The following is a 19,131-nucleotide window of genomic DNA, read 5'->3' as shown; positions in this document are numbered from 1 at the left end:
GCATGGGGAAACGGTTCAAATAGGCCCTCATCTTTTAAAGGCACTGCAGTATTTCAAAGCTGCGTTTTCCAGCGCGTCACTCCTGAAGTTCTCTTTCAACGTGGGGTTTGGTGTATGTTCCATATATGCTGTGTATGGTCTGAATGGGAGTGGGGAATATGGAGAGAGACGTAGGCTTCTGAGTGGGAATCTGCCAGAGGATTGCTCTGATAAGTTCTTAAGATTCGCGTTTTAAGAAACGTAACTCGAGTTAGACACATTTTGATAACCGCATTAAACAGAAACAGAACAGGAAATGATAGATGGTTGCTCCCCAGTTGGCAGTCTGATTCTCTGATGATTCAAGCTTCGCTCAAAGGGCAGCTTCTATATTTCTGTGTCCATGATCGTATTTCACTAAAGCATGGAATCATGAAATGTTCCATATATATCTAAAGAACCAGCTTCAAAACTGCAAACTGAATCAGCCACAGGGAAAAAAACTGAAACAACACTGCAAAAACAATCTAGAAATAAGTAAAAATGTCTTAAATTGAGTCTATTTACCCTTAACTTGAGTAGGTAAATAAGATAACTTGCAAATGGATTTTTTTTTCTTAAGATAAGACAATATGCACTTGAAATAAGACAAAGCAATAGTTTTTTTTCTTATTTTAAATGTAAATTGTCTTATTCCATTGGCAAAGTGTCTCACTTACCTCCTTAATTCAAGAAAAAATGCACTTATTTTAAGAAAAAAAATACTTATTTAGATTTCAATTTGCAGTTAAAATAACCGCTTATACCTGTATGGCGGTGATGTGTTTGTGTCCTCTGTATAATTTTAGAATGTCTGAAATGACGTGGTTTTTAATGACAAATGGAGCTCAGTTTGTATTTTTATCACTAGCCTCCTAAACTACGTGTATTTTGGACAAGATGAAGTTTATGTGGTACACTCTCAACTTTGGGGAGATGCGCTAAACAACCTCGCCATGCCTCACTTCCTTCACCACCTACTGTTCACTTCAACACTCTGCATGTGAATATGAAACCTTACTGGCTGTTGGCTGCTCAGCCTCTCACTTGTTGGACCAAGTTCTCAACATTGCTCTGCTCTACTTTTACAATCTAGAGATGTTCTTTATCAGAGTTATGGACCCATTCTACAGAAAAAACAGACTTTTAAGACCCTTTAGAAATGCATGGGTGTTTAGTTGTTTTTCAGTGGTTAAAAAATAAAGACCCATACCTCTGAAACATTATTACTGCCAGTGAGAAGAGTCACATTTTCTGTTGTGTTCTGCAGTCCTAAAGAGAAGTTTAATTTATTTGTTTTGAATCAGTAATGGTCATGAAGGGTAACAGATGTTAATTAATTTACATATTCTACTGTGTTGCACTTTATGTTCCTTTTTGCAATTATTTCAGTCTGTTACAATATCAACATAGCTCGATTTGCATTTTAACAAGACTGATGCTGAGACAGCGGAATTCGTCGGCAGCGACTGCCTGGTAGAAATGATTTTTTTGTTTGTTTCTTGTAATGAATTTCACATTTTAGTTAGTATTAATACTTTTCTGCCGAGGCGGATCGTAAGTTTGGCTTTATTTCTAGTACCCGTAGCTCTGCTGCTGTGTTGAATGCTCAGAAAGATGCTATAAAGTGACCTTTTTAGTACCTTCGAGCTGAGCTGGACGCAATGAATTTTAATGTTGAATTTCAATTTCTAGAAGCAAATGAGTTCTATTTTTTTATATGTGCAAAAAGGCAGTGGCATGTACTGTAACGTGAAATAAAACGTAAAAGTTTTATTGATTGTTGATTCTATCATAGACAATAAAATATGTTATAACAGAAAAAGGGGATATCTGTTGTCTTTCAGATGAGGACTGGCAGCTAGACAAACTCCTGAAATTGAAACTTTATCTTATCATAAATATAAATGTTGCCCCTCACCTAAAAAAAAAACAAGGTTCTTGTTAATTTATTATTTTAATCTAAGATTTCTTTCAGTCCCAAGTGAAAGCTAGAATTTAGAGGGTCGATCACAAGCTTAACCACTGAGTACAGCTGTGCTCAAATATGTTATGCTTCCTATCATCTGATAAAAGATACTACTATATGTTCAATGACAGCTTGTTTCTTAACATGGGATCATCTCTGGTGCAGGAAAAGGACTGCAGCTCTAGGAAACAGGATGTGGAGTTATTTCAACACAATCCAATTACCTTGCAGCTAATGCAGAGTCTCAACAGTTTGTCCAAGTGCAGATTAGGAACAAATGCAGCTAACACCAGATTCCTGTGCCTAGCCAAACCTGACGTTTCCACCCTTGTCTCCATTTCTCAGGGGCGGATTGAACCGATGTTATGACGAACAAATTGTGCATAAAGCATCTCTGGTCTCTGCCTCCTTAAGGAGCTGGAGTGACATATAGGGTGTCAAGAAGATGTTATTTTAGTAAATTTGATGGAGATGAATTAATCATTTTGTGACTTATTATCCTGACTATATATTACATAATTTGCTGGGGATAAAAGCAAACATTACCATGTAACTGCCCAAAAGCCACCATGTGATGAACCACCTCAATATGGCAGTCTTTTGTTCCCTTCTTTCCTGTACTGATCCCTTTATCCCATTTGTCTCATTCAAATGTTATTTACAACAAGTTAAAAAAGGTGTTCCCATTTACTTATATCTCTTTCCTACTTGCACAACTTAAAGACGGCTAAATCATGCATTGCCAAGACACAGTTTCAGCTCTAAGGCTTTTTTCTCTGTAGTTAGCTCAAAATGAGGCTCTTTACCTGTAAAAGCACCAAGTGATGATAGATAATTGACAGGATTCCCCCTCTTTTAGAGCCTGGTTCCTCCTCTTAGAGCCTTCCTCTTTCCTTTGTGCTCTAATTACTTCCTGTTTTACCTATTCCACTTTTGTTTTTTTATTTTACCAACACTTGTGCTCCTTCCTGCTCGGTTCAGTTGTCTTTTCTGTGTTCTGCTTGTTTTCTCCGTCTTCCATCTTTGCCCACATCAGCAGCCTGAATATCATAAGCTTTACTCTTTTGAATCCAATAAGTATCAAAGTTGAAGTATCAACTTGACCTCTTTACTCACGTAAAAGTGAAGAAGTATGTGCTCCAAAAACTACTTAAAGTATAAAAGTATAAAGTAACTTAAAAAAAAAAAAAAACAGCCAGATGCCACTATGTGAACTAAAAGCTAAATTGTTCGACTATTTCGAAAAATTCTTTGAGACAAGGCCAAGGATGAGGGAGGTCCTGTTGATCTCCCGATACGCTCTCGCCTGTGTCCGACCTTTCAGAAATTTCAACATCTTTTTCTGAATCCAACATTGTAGCATGGCATAGACAATTCATGTTTGCAGTTTGAAGAATACCTGCTTGCTTCTGATGATTTCCTTTAGCTAACCAATGAGTGTTTGCGTTATATGATTCATCCAATCACACTAGTTTTCACTAGATGTGGATGGCGCCAGTGATCTGCATTGGATGACACACATGACGTGAAATAAATATTTATAAACACTAAACCGAAGCCAAGAGTATTGAGTAATGTTTGTTTTAAAAATGTAAGAAATAGAAAGTACAGATACATGTGTGAAAATGTAATGCGTAGAAGTCAGAAGTAGGAAAAAAAGAAAAGTAATGGAGTAAAAGTATAGATTCCTAAAAAGTTTACTTAAGTACAGTAATGAAGTATTTGTACTTTGTTACTTGACACCTTTGTTATTTACTAACTGCATAACTGAATGATTTGAAATTAATTTTGAAAGAGGTGGCAAGGCTAAAGTTTGGATCAATCCTAGTTTTTCCACTGTACCCTGTATACCAACGAGGTCACGTGTGCTGGAAATCCAATTTAAGCTGGCTGTGTTAAGTGCAGCAGGAGATAAAAGCAGTGACAATTCACTAATAGGCATATTTGTGTTGAAAGGTATGAAAATAACCAATGCAATTTTTTTCTATCCTCCTATAAAAAAAGCTTTATGGATTCCTTCATATGGACAGAGAATGTTTTAAACATTGTAATCCTCTCTGCATGCTTGAATCAGTCAGTTTTAGGTCACACCATATTGTAACAGAAGAGCACCAGTGAGTGAGGGAGCGAGAGAGAGAAAGACTAAATGGATTATCAAGAAGCAGTTCAACAGAATCCCTTTCATCCCAGAGCTGGCCATCAGACAGCCCAGTCCTCCTCCACAGGGAAACGCAGGATTAGTTGCTCAGCACCTGCAGTTTCTTCTGATTCTAGTTTGGGAGTGGGACCACAAGAATCTAGGAATTTGGGGGTGTCAGATCTTCTTCCAGTGCAAGGATCGCACAAGGCCAAAGATGTGACTTACAGGGTCACTGTCAAAAGTCACGTGGAAGAGAGCTATGGCTTTTCTGTATTCTGCAACTCATGGATATTTCTGGACATTTTAGACTCCATTTTAAAAAATTCGTCACCGTCAATCTCCTTGAGGAGGAACAGCAAGTACAGTTTGTCGTTATTGACTATTTTTATCAATATTTAACAGTCCAGAGGGACTGTCAAAGATCATGCATATGTTCAGAGCTTTGAGGACGAGTTGCAAAGTTTTGCGAAATCCCGATTTCACATGAAATTGAATTAGATGCGTTAAACCATGTTGGAGGATTTTTTATGCAGTCCCAAGTTCTCATGCTTCATCTTTGGCCTTTTTCGGTTCTTTATAAAACTCTTAAAATTCAAGTCCTAACTTGGATTTCACCCTTTGGTGAATGGGATGAGACACTATGGTGCTCTGGGGCAATGGATGTAAACTCAGGGTTCTATAAAAGAATTTATTGGCACCCCACATGAATTTTAAAAGGTAAGTGAGGCCAGGGGATGTTTTAAATGGTGTTAATAACAGAGGAGCAAGGGAAGAAATCAAAGGTTAAAGAGAATGGATTTCCTGGAGGAGTTGAGCTTGGCAAGACTCATAGAAAAGCCAGCAGCTTGGCTGTGGATGCACCCATTATGTCCATTTGCAAGGTTGATGAAAATGGACTTGATTGTTTGGTATCAGGAGAAGACATTAATCCTGAGACTGAAGTTGATTACACACGAAACTACTGGGAGGATGAGGACGATATCTATCAGGAGTTTGAGGAACTGGACTTCGATGCCCTACCGGATCGCTTGGATACCCAGAGCATCACCTCAGATGACTCATTCTATCCCCCAGATGATTCAGTAATCTCCCAAATTAACCGCTCCCTCTACCGCCCTGAAAGCCCCGAACCCATCTCCTTTTTTAAGGCCTGCTGCAACAACAATGCCATCATAGTAAAGATTATGATAAGACAAGGAGTTACTGAGGAAGAGGTAAAAGAGACGGACCGGAACAGAAGAGTAGGTGTCTGGGTTCATTACCTTTTATATTGTTTTTTGTGTTCTTTTTTCATTTTTAATCTGCGTATAGACTCTAAAGTATCTATCTAGATCATGTCACTGCAATCTCTTCTGTTTTGTATAGAAGATTTTCATATCGCATGCTAATGCTTTCTGGGTTTACACTTTTGGATGGTCAACAGAATCTATCCCAAACACATCTTTACCACCAAAGCATTAAAGTAATTCAACTATCACCTTTCTACTTGTCAAACTGCCTCTATTTAATAATTGGGAGTGGGAGTCTGCTAGACCGATGAAGCTACTTCTAAAAGAGGAAGAAATATTAGCTTTATGGAAAAAAGTCTAGATCTGTTTCCCCTGAAAAGCTATTACCAAAATCTAGATGTGATGATTTGAATTTTTCTGTCGATGTCTCTTTTTCAATAAGAGCCTCTCCATTAAGTTGTTTTAGCAATGCCATTTCAAGGCATCTCTAAAGACAAAATGGAGCTCAAACTGGTATAAGGAATGGAGGTGCTCAGTAAGTAGAAATGGGCTGCATAGCGGAGCGCTAGGTAGCATTGTGCAGTTGCTAGTGTTATTGCTATGGAAACTTGGCCATGTTTTGCATGCTCATCCATTAATGCACTACTTTTGTCTGCGTTCTGCTCATAATCATGTATGTTGGTCGTTTCCCTAGATTGACCTAAAGATGAGAGAGTATAGATGTCTGGATTGTCCATAGTTTACACTACTGATCCACCGATTGCAAGGATTGATTGGCTTTAATAAATTACTTGATGTAAGAGAAATTCAATGCCTGTTGCTAAAGAGATTTTCTTCAACAGACATCATCAAGCTGTAATGACATATTCCATCCATCCATCCATCCATCCATCCATCCATCCATCCATCCATCCATCCATCCATTATCCGTCACGCTTACCCCAAGCGGGGTGGCGAGGGTTGCTAGTGCCTAACTCCACCTCCCTATGGGTGAGAGGCGGGGTACACCCTGGATAGCTCGCCAGTCCATTGGACAGGGCTGTAATGACATATTTTACAAATTAAATGAACAGACATGGAAGTGATTGATTTGATGTGAAGAAGCAATATAAATCCCCACTAACATTGGTGGGTTCAATAGAAAGCCAAGCACAGGTAGGTGTTCTGTTTGGTAAACTACTGAAGGTCAGTTCAGGAATAAGACTCCGAGCAGCCATTTAAGCCTTCTCAACAGATGGCAGGAGTAAACTGCAGAGGGACAACATAAAGAAGCAGCTTGCTTTGAGGGCTCAGCTTTTAAAGAGCTCACTAAAAACGGTGACCTTGCTACCGGGTAGGAGACACTGTATGCTGATAGACATGGACAGAAACAGCAAGAGGCTTCCACTGAGACTAAGACTGAGAGTGTAGGAGGGTTTGGTGCACCCCGGTTTGCTCTAAGGATTTACGGTTATTGAGGTAACCCCTCTGTGGGTTTGGGGCTTTCTGAAAGGAAAAACCTTACAGAACTTAACCTCTTGGAAAGCACGGCACTTTGCTAAACTGATTTTTATTTTTATTTTTCTAGGTAAACGGCAGCAAACTGGATACCATCTGTTGTGTCTTTCTATTAGAACCAGATGGACCTCCTGGATATTTATCCTCCAGAGTTTTTATTTTTTATTATGTCAATTTGGGTTAGCAGCCTCCAGCTGTCTGTATAAAATAATATTTACCCAGAAAACATTTTTTCTGAATTTATACAGCTATAAACAGTATGTCACATAGAGGTATTTTTCTCGATACAAATAGATTCATGGAATTCAGTAAAATACATTTCTACAGCCTTTTTTTGCAGTTATTACTTTCAGACTGATTGGGATATAAGAATGGTGTCTGTTTGTAGGAACCATGAAGTAGAAGAACAGAGAGAGATGCTACATTTTATAAATAAAGACATAGAGCCGGATTTATCAAGATCCAATTTTGCGTGCAGTAATTTGCGCTCGCAAACTGGAATTTTGCGCGAGGGGCTGAACCATGGTTTGCGGGTGATTTAACAAGAGTGATTGCGTAACTGGTGGCAGGTGCAAAACTGTTGGAGACACCCTATTTAAATGATGGTTTTGCGCGTTTTGCGGCAAAGCAGTTTGTAGAAACTAGTGCATTAAGAAATTTAAATCTTACAGTGACACCCCCACCCCCTCCAAAAAAATAACATAAAATTATATATATATATATATATATATATATATATATATATATATATATATATATATATATATATATATATATATATATATATATATATATATATATATATATATATATATATATATATATATACACTATATTGCCAAAAGTATTTGCTCACCCATCCAAATTATTGGAATCAGGTGTTCCAATCACTTCCATGGCCACAGGTGTATAAATTCAAGCACCTAGGCATGCAGACTGTTTTTACAAACATTTGTGAAAGAATGGGTCGCTCTCAGGAGCTCAGTGAATTCCAGCGTGGAACTGTGATAGGATGCCACCTGTGCAACAAATCCAGTCGTGAAATTTCCTCGCTCCTAAATATTCCACAGTCAACTGTCAGCTGTATTATAAGAAAATGGAAGTGTTTGGGAACGACAGCAACTCAGCCACGAAGTGGTAGGCCACGTAAACTGACGGAGCGGGGTCAGCGGATGCTGACGCGCATAGTGCGAAGAGGTCGCCAACTTTCTGCAGAGTCAATCACTACAGACCTCCAAACTTCATGTGGCCTTCAGATTAGCTCAAGAACAGTGCGCAGAGAGCTTCATGGAATGGGTTTCCATGGTCGAGCAGCTGCATCCAAGCCATACATCACCAAGTGCAATGCAAAGCGTCGGATGCGGTGGTGTAAAGCACGCCGCCACTGGACTCTAGAGCAGTGGAGACGCGTTCTCTGGAGTGACGAATCGCGCTTCTCCATCTGGCAATCTGATGGACGGGTCTGGGTTTGGCGGTTGCCAGGAGAACGGTACTTGTCTGACTGCATTGTGCCAAGTGTAAAGTTTGGTGGAGGGGGGATTATGGTGTGAGGTTGTTTTTCAGGAGCTGGGCTTGGCCCCTTAGTTCCAGTGAAAGGAACTCTGAATGCTTCAGCATACCAAGACATTTTGGACAATTCCATGCTCCCAACTTTGTGGGAACAGTTTGGAGCTGGCCCCTTCCTCTTCCAACATGACTGTGCACCAGTGCACAAAGCAAGGTCCATAAAGACATGGATGACAGAGTCTGGTGTGGATGAACTTGACTGGCCTGCACAGAGTCCTGACCTCAACCCGATAGAACACCTTTGGGATGAATTAGAGCGGAGACTGAGAGCCAGGCCTTCTCGTCCAACATCAGTGTGCGACCTCACAAATGCGCTTCTGGAAGAATGGTCAAAAATTCCCATAAACACACTCCTAAACCTTGTGGACAGCCTTCCCAGAAGAGTTGAAGCTGTTCTAGCTGCAAAGGGTGGACCGACGTCATATTGAACCCTATGGATTAGGAACGGGATGTCACTTAAGCTCATATGTGAGTCAAGGCAGGTGAGCAAATACTTTTGGCAATATAGTGTATATATATAAACTTTGGCAACCTTTATTCCCTAAGGTGGTATGTGGCTGAATTTCTACTTCACTGCAGTAAAAAAAAAACAAAAAAAAACGCTGTTTTGTATTTGCCTGTAGAAAAATGCAAATACCAAATGGCACACAAGAAGTGACTGTGGATGAGATTACTTCACGTACGCATCCCCGCAGCATTGGCATGTTGCTCCACAGGCGCAGGGGGGAGGTCGGGGTTCTCCGGTAGGGCGGCAGGGCGACATGGCATTTAGAACGTCGGACAGCACTTCTGAAAAACGTGGTTGGGAGATCCCAGCTCTCGCTGCAACCGTACGCTGGAATGACCCAGATGCAAAAAAGTGCAATGTTGCAAGGAGTTTTGTGATATCTGGTATTGCGTGGGTCCTCCTTGTGGCTGGCTCCAAATCCATTCGGAGTTCCCCCAACAGCTCCAAAATGGCAATGCTGGATAAACGATATGTTTTGATAATCGTTTCCTCGTTCATTCCAAAAATATTCACACGGAGTGAAAAAATGCGCTCTCTGCGTCTCCTTGCTTCATTTCGATGTCTCCTTCTTGCGACAATAACCGCTGCCATGTGTGCGCAATTACGCATACAGACCATTTGCACCTTCTTTTGGAACATGTTAAATATAGAGTCAGATACCGTTAGCAAAATTGCTTTCAGGTTTGATAAATCACTTTGCGAGTGCTATTCATATATTTACATGTTCTTCTCCCACAAGACGCACTTTTGCTTGTAAACGCCCCATATTGCATATTCATTGTGGAAAAAGTGCTAAATGGATCAGAGGCGCTATTTAGCAAGTTTTAAAGACAAAATCCTTTTAGCACGCTGTTGATAGATCAGTTTGTACATTTTTTAGCGTCCGCAGTGAAATAGCTCACGTTTTTATACACGCAAACCTCTGATGGATCCGGCCCATAGAGTAGGCCTAATTATATGATTTTGATATTGTCGATAAAAGTCGACACCCAGGATAGCATGGTCCAGGGGCAGAACAGGTGATCTTTCAGGTGTTATACAAGCATGTTTTAATTGCCTATTTGCCAGTGTGATCCACTGTGGAATGTCCTTCGATGAGGCGCACAGTAAAAGCATTATAATAGGAGTGGATGTGTGATTGTAAGAATTAGGTGCTTTGCCAATGAACCAATCTAGCAGGAAAATCCCCAATGGACAGTTGGCATATAAGACATTAATTATCTTTTTCTCTTCTTAGCTATTAAATTAGCTTCAATAACATATTTCTAAGATGGAAATTTAACTATTTAGAAAAAGCTTAATTTTGTACTGTTGTAAAAAAAAAAAAAGAAAAAAAAGGCGTGGAATAATTTTGAAGTAACAGATTAAAAACTCATTCATTGTCCATTTGTAGATTGTGGGTATTTTATTCATTCAAATTCAAAGATTAAAATGAATCAAACTCTTATATCATTATTTTTTTCCTGTGTTTTAGTCTGGCCTCATTGCAGCGTGTTATCATGGCTATGTGGACGTTGTCATTGCTCTCTCTCAGTGCCCTTACCTGGATGTGAACTGGCAGGACAACGAGGGTAACACCGCACTAATTATTGCAGCTCAAGCAGGTAAAGAAAAATCAGCCTCCCTACTAATTGTAACACAATTGTTGTATAAGTTCCAGCTATGGAACAACGACTGTCATAACTGGTACTTTCTTTTTTGTTCATGTATTTTTGGGGGAAATGGAAACTGAGAGAAAAAAGATACCTATTAACAGCTTCAGTCACAAACTAATCAGGAGCATTAATGTAATTTAATTTGAGACTGAATGATTTTCTTGAGATGCTGATTGGTCAAAGGGGAATGATTTTATAACACTATCTATCTGCTCGATTTTGAGCCGTTTATCGTACGTTTTCCTTCAAACTAACTTTCATTTGCATTGTACAGTATCAGATGTCACATTGACAAAGTAGTGCTAAATAAATCTGAATTATGCAATGTTCAGTGTTGTGATAAGCATTAATATGGTCCAGAAACACAATTTTACGGTACATTCCAAAAAAGTTAAAAAACAATCCACTGGACTTTGTTTCCAAGTTTAAAGACATTTCGCTTCCCACCCAGGAAGCTTTTTCGATTCAAGATGTCAGAAATAGCGTTGAGTTCGAGGCTTTATAGATTGGACCAAAGAAACAAAGCCTTTTTTTAGCTGAGAAAACATGCAAAAACAGACGAACGGGTTTGTCTCTGAAAGGGGGTCGTTAGAGCGAATTATTGGCCTGGATGGACAGGTGAGGTGGTCTGTTCCATTGTAAGGGGGTAGGGGTTGCATGATAAGTAATCAACTGTAAAGATGCATTGTAGATTTTTGAAAGCTGAAATCTCAGTCAACCCCCTCTGTTAAAGGTTGGTTTTTCTTTCTTTACATGGATCGCTTCCTTCACGCCCCTCTCAAAGTACCTGTCCTCTTTGTCCAAAATGTGAACCTTACTCTCAAAAGAATGTCCTGGTGTGGGTTGACATCTGTTCAGATTTCAGCTTTCCAAAACCCACAATGCAGCTAATAAGTTGACAAAAACTGTAACAATTCCCTCTAACAACCCCCCTTTCAGAGACATAGACAGGTTTTGGTATTACATGCCAACAAAGAACCCAAACGACCCCCATTCCAAAGGGGCGAACCCTTTCGTCGGGTTCAATTTGACTAACAGAATGACTAACCCTGGATGATTGAGAATCTTCAGTTAGTTATTATACATTGTTAGATCTATGGTAATACTTTACAAGTTTCACACTGAAGTTTACTGTGGAAAAAAAAAGCAATTATTAGTTCAAAGCCCAGTATAAAAGTCATGGAATATAAAGTCTAGTGGATCAAAGTGTTTGTAATGACAGAGTAGCATCAGCAGTAGTTTCACAATGACTCAGCCAGATGTGGCAGACACAGAGTTCTGGTCTCTTATCACATAATGATGATGAATAGCTCACTGGAGACTGTGATAAACAGTGGAGGACCTGTTTTTCATTTTCTGCTTCATTAGAAGAGGAATCGATCCAGTTTCATAAAAAAAAAAAAAAAAAAAAAAATACTCTCAACACTGAGGCTCCATCATTCTGCAAAAGCAGACAGAAAAAGTGAAAACAAAAGTTATAGTTTTGAGATGTAGTATTGGAATCAGACCGAGTGACCCTGAATGGTTCACGAATTTTTCATGACAAAGTATCCAAGGCTGAGACTATTTTTAACAAGTAGGGTGGAGTGTAATAATGTGCATTTCTCTGGTAAAAGCTACACTTTTGTAATGCATGAATGACAAATGAAAAAAAATTATGACAAAAAAACAAACAAGAAAAACACAAAAGTAAAAAAGAGGTTTCATTGGCTATAGACTTGATGGCTTTTTTTCCAGATTTTCAGAAGTCATCTTTTGCTGAAATCTATTAGCATCCTGCATTTTGGAAATACGCTATACCAAATCTTTTCCAGGTGAAGCTAATCTGCTGTTGAACTTTATGTATGCTCAGGTTTACTATCTTTAAGTTCTGTTTTTAGGCCTTAGGGTTATCCCTAGGCTTACAATAATAACAAGATAAAAAAATATCAGGCTTTCTATAAGACTCCCATTCTATTCACATAGATTTTCTTTGTTTACCATTGCAACTTTCATTATATGATGTTAGAGTATTTATTTTGGCTGCAAGGAGAATACCTGTCCTACTCCAATGTTTTTGCAGCCACTGCCAGCTTTTCTTGAAGGGTTTGCCTTTTATTCACATTTAAGCTTAAAACCCTTCTTAGACTTGGTAGGTTTAGATATAACATAATTTAATTCAACCCCAAAGTTTGCTTCTGATAGGAAAGCAAATAAGCATATCTCAAGAATAAAAAAAAAAACTATAAATATATAGTGTTGTTACTGTTATTTAAATAATTTCATGTCAAAATGATTTATACCCTTCCCAGCATCCCGGCAGCCAAACCCTTTTTATAATTAATGAGCAAGCCTGATGCATGTTTGCAGTGGTATTTCAACAATTGTTGTTTAGTAATGAGGTCCGGTTCTTTGTGACTGGAAGGCATCTATGCCATCACTCTAAGCTTTTGCTCCATTCACAGCTTTGATTTCTGAAAGAAGCCTGCAATTCAATTTAATTAAGTTTATTTATATAGCACCAATTCACAACACATGTCATCTCAAGCCACTTTACAGAGAAAATAAAACCAGATCTTACAGTCAAATTGATTCAAAGTTTTCTATCTAAAGAAAACCAATTGATTGCAACGACTCATTGACCCAAAGGTAATAAATCACACCATGCATACTTTAAGTGACAGAGGAGAGGAAAAACTCCCTTTTAACAAGAAGAAACCTCCAGCAGAACCAGGCTCGGTGTGAGCGGCCATCTGCCAAGGCCAACTGAGGTTAGAGGAGACAGATGCAGAGATACGAAAAGAAGCAGAGATATAAAAGGCAACTGTCAACCAGCTCCACAGGCGACCTGTCCTGGAAACACACAGCCAGTCAGACAAACTCAGAGCCAGCTCCCATGTAAAAGGATGATAGAGAGCACATACTGTTAGTCACAGTCAGAGAAACTAGAGTTCACTAAGAATAGGCCAAGCTCCAACATCTATAAACAAAGGTGTTGATAGTAGCAGCACAGCTGATATTTTTGTCCAGGGTGAAGTCATAGCTAAACAGGAACAGACCAGATGAAGCTACTACGAAAATAACCAGAGAGAGCATAACGTTAGTGATTGAACTAACGACTACCACAGAGTGGGAGAAAAGAGATAGAATGAAGCACAATGATTAAAAAGGGGTCCCCATGTTTTCCAGCAGTCTAAGTCTATAGCAGCATAATTATAGAATTAGCTCAGGATAACCTGAGCCTGAGCCTCAAGAAAATATTAATATTGCTAGAGGTGGGAAGAAACATACTGGCCAAGTTCAGACGTAGAAAGGATTAAAAAAATAATGTGCTCCAGTACACAGTTTGAAGACATTTTATTAAATAAAAGTAACTTACCAGTTTAAAATTTTACTCAAGTAAAAACTGTCATTAAAATTTTACTATAATTAAATTAAGTTTCTTAGTTACTCTTTCTTGAGCAGAGGAACCCTAGAGTAGAGGAGCACAGACAATTAAACTTATTCTTAAATTATTTCCCTTTAGAACCTATAAAGAATACATATACACATAAACAAAGAGGAAAAAATACCTAATAAAGAAATAGAGGTTTAAAAATACATAATGCTATTTCATAACCAAGGAAGTTAATATCTTTAAGTGGTAAATTAAAATGTACTTAATAAAAACCCAACATTGAATCACTGACCGTTCCTTTAGTTAAAAGTTTTTTTGTTTTTTTTTAAAGAGCACAGAATGCTGGTTACCATGAGTAATAAATAAAATGATGATTAGTAAAACATTAATAAGAATAACATTATTACTAATCTGCTAAATACGATATCCCTTTTTACATGAAAAAGACTTTAAACACTAAACCTTTTCAACTTTCCTCCATATACATGCTTGGGTTTGATTTTGAGTTAGTAAATGAGGAGAATTAGATCTCTTTAGGCTAATTTAACCAGCTTTGTGGTGTGATCTGTGTCTGAATAATGCACCTCCAAACCAGCCGATGGATCATGATGTTGCTTAAGTTTTTCTTTTCTTTATTATGGAAGGATGTAACTTTAATGTAACTCAGTAAAATTGCTGAAGCAAATCACACCCAAGTATAATTATAAGTGCATTTTGTGTAAACTGTTTAACAAAGTATAGAGTACACTTAAATTGTACCTAACTTAAGTAACATGAGTAAATGTAACTAATTAATTTTCACCGCTGGTAAAATTCGTATGTTATGAATTAGGTCTGAGATATGTTGGCCTTTACTTTAGCATCACCCCACCTACCATCAGGTTTCTGATCCAGTTTGTTTTGTCACTTATAAGCTAAAAAGCTCAATTTTTGTCTCATTAGACTATAACATCTTAAAATGTTAGATAGCCTGAAGTTGTGTATATAAATAGAATAGGGTCCATTGGATTGATCTGGGTTTAAATTTGTCTGAAAGCAGAAAACTTTTAACTCACCTGTCTGGTAAATTTTTGGCTCTTTGCTAAACAATTTGTTGGCATAACAACTGTGTTTATACTGATATCAAATGGCACAGAAAAGGAAATTCGATGACTACGGTAGATAATGTAAAAAGCAACTGGTTTATTTTGGATTTCATTTAGAATATCAGAGACAATCAAGTTAAAAATAAAAGAAAACCACTTTTATCTAGATTTACGACAGTAAAAGGTTTGAAAAACCTTCCATCATTTCCCTCATATTTTACAATCAAGCCTTACTCTGTGTTGCTCTATTGAACAAATATACATAAACATAGATTTGTGGGTGTGATGTGAGAGAATACAGACAGGTCCTTGAAAACTCAGATGTCACAATTAACAAATATTTCTCTGTGGTTCACAGGTCATGCATTTATCTCCAACTATCTGTTGAACTACTTTCCGGGTTTTGATATCGAGAGGAGGAACTGTCATGGTTTCACAGCCCTGATGAAGGCTGCAATGCAGGGCAGGCTTGAGTGTGTCAGAGCCCTCATGTTGGCAGGTATGAACAAGTTCTTATTTTGCAGGGACTCATCTTCAGGTCTCAACAGGGTGGCTTTAGCTTGAAAACATCACCATGATGTCTAAGTGGAAGACATTCATTTATTTTTTGCCGCAAACCCAAATAAGAATATATGAAATTGTGCTTTGAGAAATATATGTCTTGACATGTTTGATAATGCTTTTTAAACTCTATATGTCCCAAATAAATCTCCACACAGGAAGTGATATCCAAGCTCGGGACTATGGACGACAAATGACCCCCAGGGAGTGGGCTCTCTTCACTGGTCGATACGAGACGGCTGACCTGATGCTTCGGCTTATATCAAAGCCCTGTGCTGAACAGTTTTGTGACTCCTTCTCCCTGGAGTGGCCATTGTTGGAGGTTAATGCAATAAAATTTTATTAAGTTGTAAGTATAAATGCACTGTCTAATAGTTATTCAAGCATTAATTTAATGTCTCTTTTGCAGGAACTCGTGTTGAAGGCACAGAACCCACAGACATTTTGTCAGCGCTTGATGAAACTCGTGTCTTGCTGCCCTTACAGGTTATTTGTCAACAACAAGGTAAACCCTGTGAATGATGGGGTTCTTGAACACATGGTGAGGATTACCACAGCCATTTCTAGTCCCTTCATGGCCACAGCGTGCCACACCGTGTGCCCAAGTAGCCCACCGTGCATTGGAAAACGCCGACAAGCTGTGCAGGAGATCCTGAGGAGGCAAAGGGTAGCAGAACTTAAACGCCTGGGTCCCGACAGGCTGAGCAACTATAAAAAGCTTTTCCAGAACTCAAGGGTCCAACTCATTCCCAAAGTGAGGGATCGACGGGCAAGCCTGCAGCCTCAAATTATCAGTGACATGGCAGCAGTGTCCACGGTGGCCATTAGAAGAGCCAGTCTCCTGCCACTCAACATGCTGAGACGAAGGAGCGTGAGGCCAGGCATTGTCGTGCCAAAGGTCAGGCTCTGCAAGGCTCCACCTCCAACCTTCACGCCAGAAAACCCAGGCAGAAGCAGCAACGAAAACCAGCTTAAGATCCCCAAATGGGATTACAAGATGAAGAAAATAGAGAAGAGACAAGAAGAGGAGAGGCGGCGAATGCTATCTCTGCTTAGAAGAAGGTGAAGGGCAGAAGGAAGTGTCTACACTTTATAACTTTTTGCAATTTCCAACAAGAGCTTGTGTCTTGTGGACACAAAGCACACAGTTGCAGCCTTAGTAAATCTAAACCTTTAATGTGAATAACACTAAAAAGTTTGTTCATACCTGTTTAGATTGTGGATGCAGAGACCTGTACCACAAAGCCAGCTCAATGCAGCAGGATTGCTCCCAGGCTATCCAATTTAACCAATCCACAACAATGGCCATCAGGATCAGTGGTACCACGACGCTGGTGATCAACTTGCTAACTCATTCCAGCTTTGACTGAACAAAATTCTGAACGTGCATTGTAAAAATGGGCGGGTTCAAGGGAGCAGGCCAATCAAAACCATGAGCCAACTGCGAAAATGCGCAAGTTACACTTTTTCTACTTAAATTAAACTTTGCAGCATTTTAGTGTTTCTTTTTTTTTTTTTTACCTGGTTATTAATAATCATAATCAATAATCATAATCATAATATTAACTGAATTTTATTAATCTCACAGTGGAGAAATTTACCTCTGCATTTGACCCATCCCCTTGGGGAGCAGTTGGCTGCCATCGTGTGGCGTCCGGGGAGGGGTTAAGACACTTGCTCAGAGACCCAAAATGGCAGTCTGTGGGAGTGGGGCTCAAACTCAGAACCTCAGGATTCCAAGCTCTATGCCCTAACATTTCTCCTTCTAAATTATACCGTTACAGCAAACATTAAAAATGTAAAGATTTTTCCCCTCTGAATTAAATCTAGTCTTCATTGAAAGGGCACGTCAATGTTTCCCCAATAGCTGATTGGCTGCTGGGTGGAGCGTTTTCTAGGAATCAGATCATTTCTGAAGGCTAGCCTGCCCAGTACCAGGTTTCAGAGTACATTACCATGGTGACTTGTCTTGCTAAGAATGAATCCAGCTTTGTGGTACCTGAAGGTCAGGGTTGAGGCTTAAGTTGTCTCACTAACCCAGTAATCCTGCTTTGTGGTACAGGCCTCAGATGGCCTTGTTGCCTTGTCTCTTCTTGAATTTGCACACCTTCCATTAGAGGTGAAATATGTAGTGCTAAACAGCAGAAAAGGGAGCTAAATGTAAACAATTATGTTACTTGGATTAAACATTAGAATCTCAGGTATTTTTTGACATATCAGACATCTTTCAAGGAACCCTGTTAAACAGGCAGTGCTGCTGAGCTTTCTCTTTTTACAAAGCCAACCCTCTAGTTTTTGTCCAAGGCATCATACGAATGTGGAAGGATCTACATGAGATGGCCAACATTTACTCTGAAGATATAAAACAATAACAGCAAAATGACAAGCGCTCATGCAAAGACAAAGAGTTATTTGCTTAAAGCATGATTTGGTCAAATGTGAATGACTTCATTTAGATAAATGTATAAAAGTTGGAGGGATCAGGCCAGAAAACAAGGAATCTACAACCTGACAAATAGATTAAAGATTCAGAGAATTGCAACAACTGAATTAATGAAGTAAGATGAGACTACGGAGCACATATCAGAAAGCCAAACAAGCCAGACGTTGTTCTTCACTGTTGCAGGGGATGTTTGAGGACGAGGGCAGTTAAGCAGTATTTCAGAGCTGAGATGGAGAGCTAGCTCACAGAGGCTTTGTAAGGGCTTTGTGAAGAAGCTGAAAGGAAGAGCCGAAAATATACAGCTTAGTTCTTCACTCTGACATTCTGACTTTTAAAGTTATCATGGGATAGTTTTCTGTCTAAAAGCTACCGGCTTTGTGAGTTGTGCCATATGTTGCCTGTAATTAGCTGTTTTTAGCTTTTTCTCTAAAGGAAGAAATAAAAACAATAAGAAAAATGATGGTTTAACACAAGATAAGTATCTGTAATTAATAAATATGATACAAAACTAGGTAATGATTATTGTCTATTTTTTAATAAATAGCACCACTGGAAACATTGCAGTTTGTTATATCAAATGTTTTATTCTTATTTTGAATGTTTATTAGATGCTGTAACGTTGAATATGTAGCATTAGCTAAAGTGAACTCTAGAATTAACTTTTGTAAAAGATGTTTTTTTTACAAAGTACGACAAAGACCAAACACCTTGGTTTTGCTTTGGAAATGCTTGGAATAAGAACCTTACAAGACAGGATGGCAACAAATGTACCAAGTATTTGTTGCCATCCTCCAACAACTAGAAGTACCTATCTTCTTAAAGCTACAGTGTGTAATTTTCAGCGACATCTAGCGGTCAGACTGCAGACCGCAGCAACATGAACATCTCCCCCCCACCGCTTCTCCCCCCCAACAGTACGGCGAGCGTTACGGGACAAAATTTCTTCCACGACGTCCACATCACCTACCCTCTCAAGTGATGAGGTTTGTTTACATAGATAATTTTACAGATAGTATTTCATTAGTCTGTGTAGGGTATAGATTTCATGTAGACTTAAGATAATAAATATACCCGTTATTTTTTC

General features: G+C 38.9%; 1 protein-coding gene across 1 annotated transcript; it reads left to right on the top strand.

Moving 5' to 3' along the window:
* Positions 1-4,115: 4,115 nt before the first annotated feature.
* On the top strand, positions 4,116-17,260 carry ankrd33bb (ankyrin repeat domain 33Bb). Its single transcript, XM_038300424.1, has 5 exons — positions 4,116-5,368; positions 10,402-10,531; positions 15,402-15,542; positions 15,763-15,926; positions 16,014-17,260. The coding sequence occupies exons 1-5, from the start codon at positions 4,871-4,873 to the stop codon at positions 16,668-16,670; spliced, it is 1,590 nt and encodes a 529-aa protein (XP_038156352.1). The 5' UTR covers positions 4,116-4,870; the 3' UTR covers positions 16,671-17,260.
* The last annotated feature ends 1,871 nt before the right edge of the window (positions 17,261-19,131 follow it).

This window comes from Cyprinodon tularosa, unplaced genomic scaffold (assembly GCF_016077235.1).
Source record: "Cyprinodon tularosa strain WSP-4 unplaced genomic scaffold, ASM1607723v1 ctg45, whole genome shotgun sequence".
NCBI lineage: Eukaryota > Metazoa > Chordata > Actinopteri > Cyprinodontiformes > Cyprinodontidae > Cyprinodon > Cyprinodon tularosa.
The sequence above is the reverse complement of the archived record's forward strand: the minus strand, read 5'-3'. Positions and strand labels throughout refer to the sequence as shown.

Coding starts and splice junctions, on each gene's coding strand:
- ankrd33bb (XM_038300424.1), top strand. CDS start 4,871: ATGGTGTTAATAACAGAGGAGCAAGGGAAGAAATCAAAGGTTAAAGAG. Junction 5,369..10,401: donor AGACGGACCGGAACAGAAGA/GTAGGTGTCTGG, acceptor CCTGTGTTTTAG/TCTGGCCTCATTGCAGCGTG. Junction 15,927..16,013: donor TGGAGTGGCCATTGTTGGAG/GTTAATGCAATA, acceptor TCTCTTTTGCAG/GAACTCGTGTTGAAGGCACA.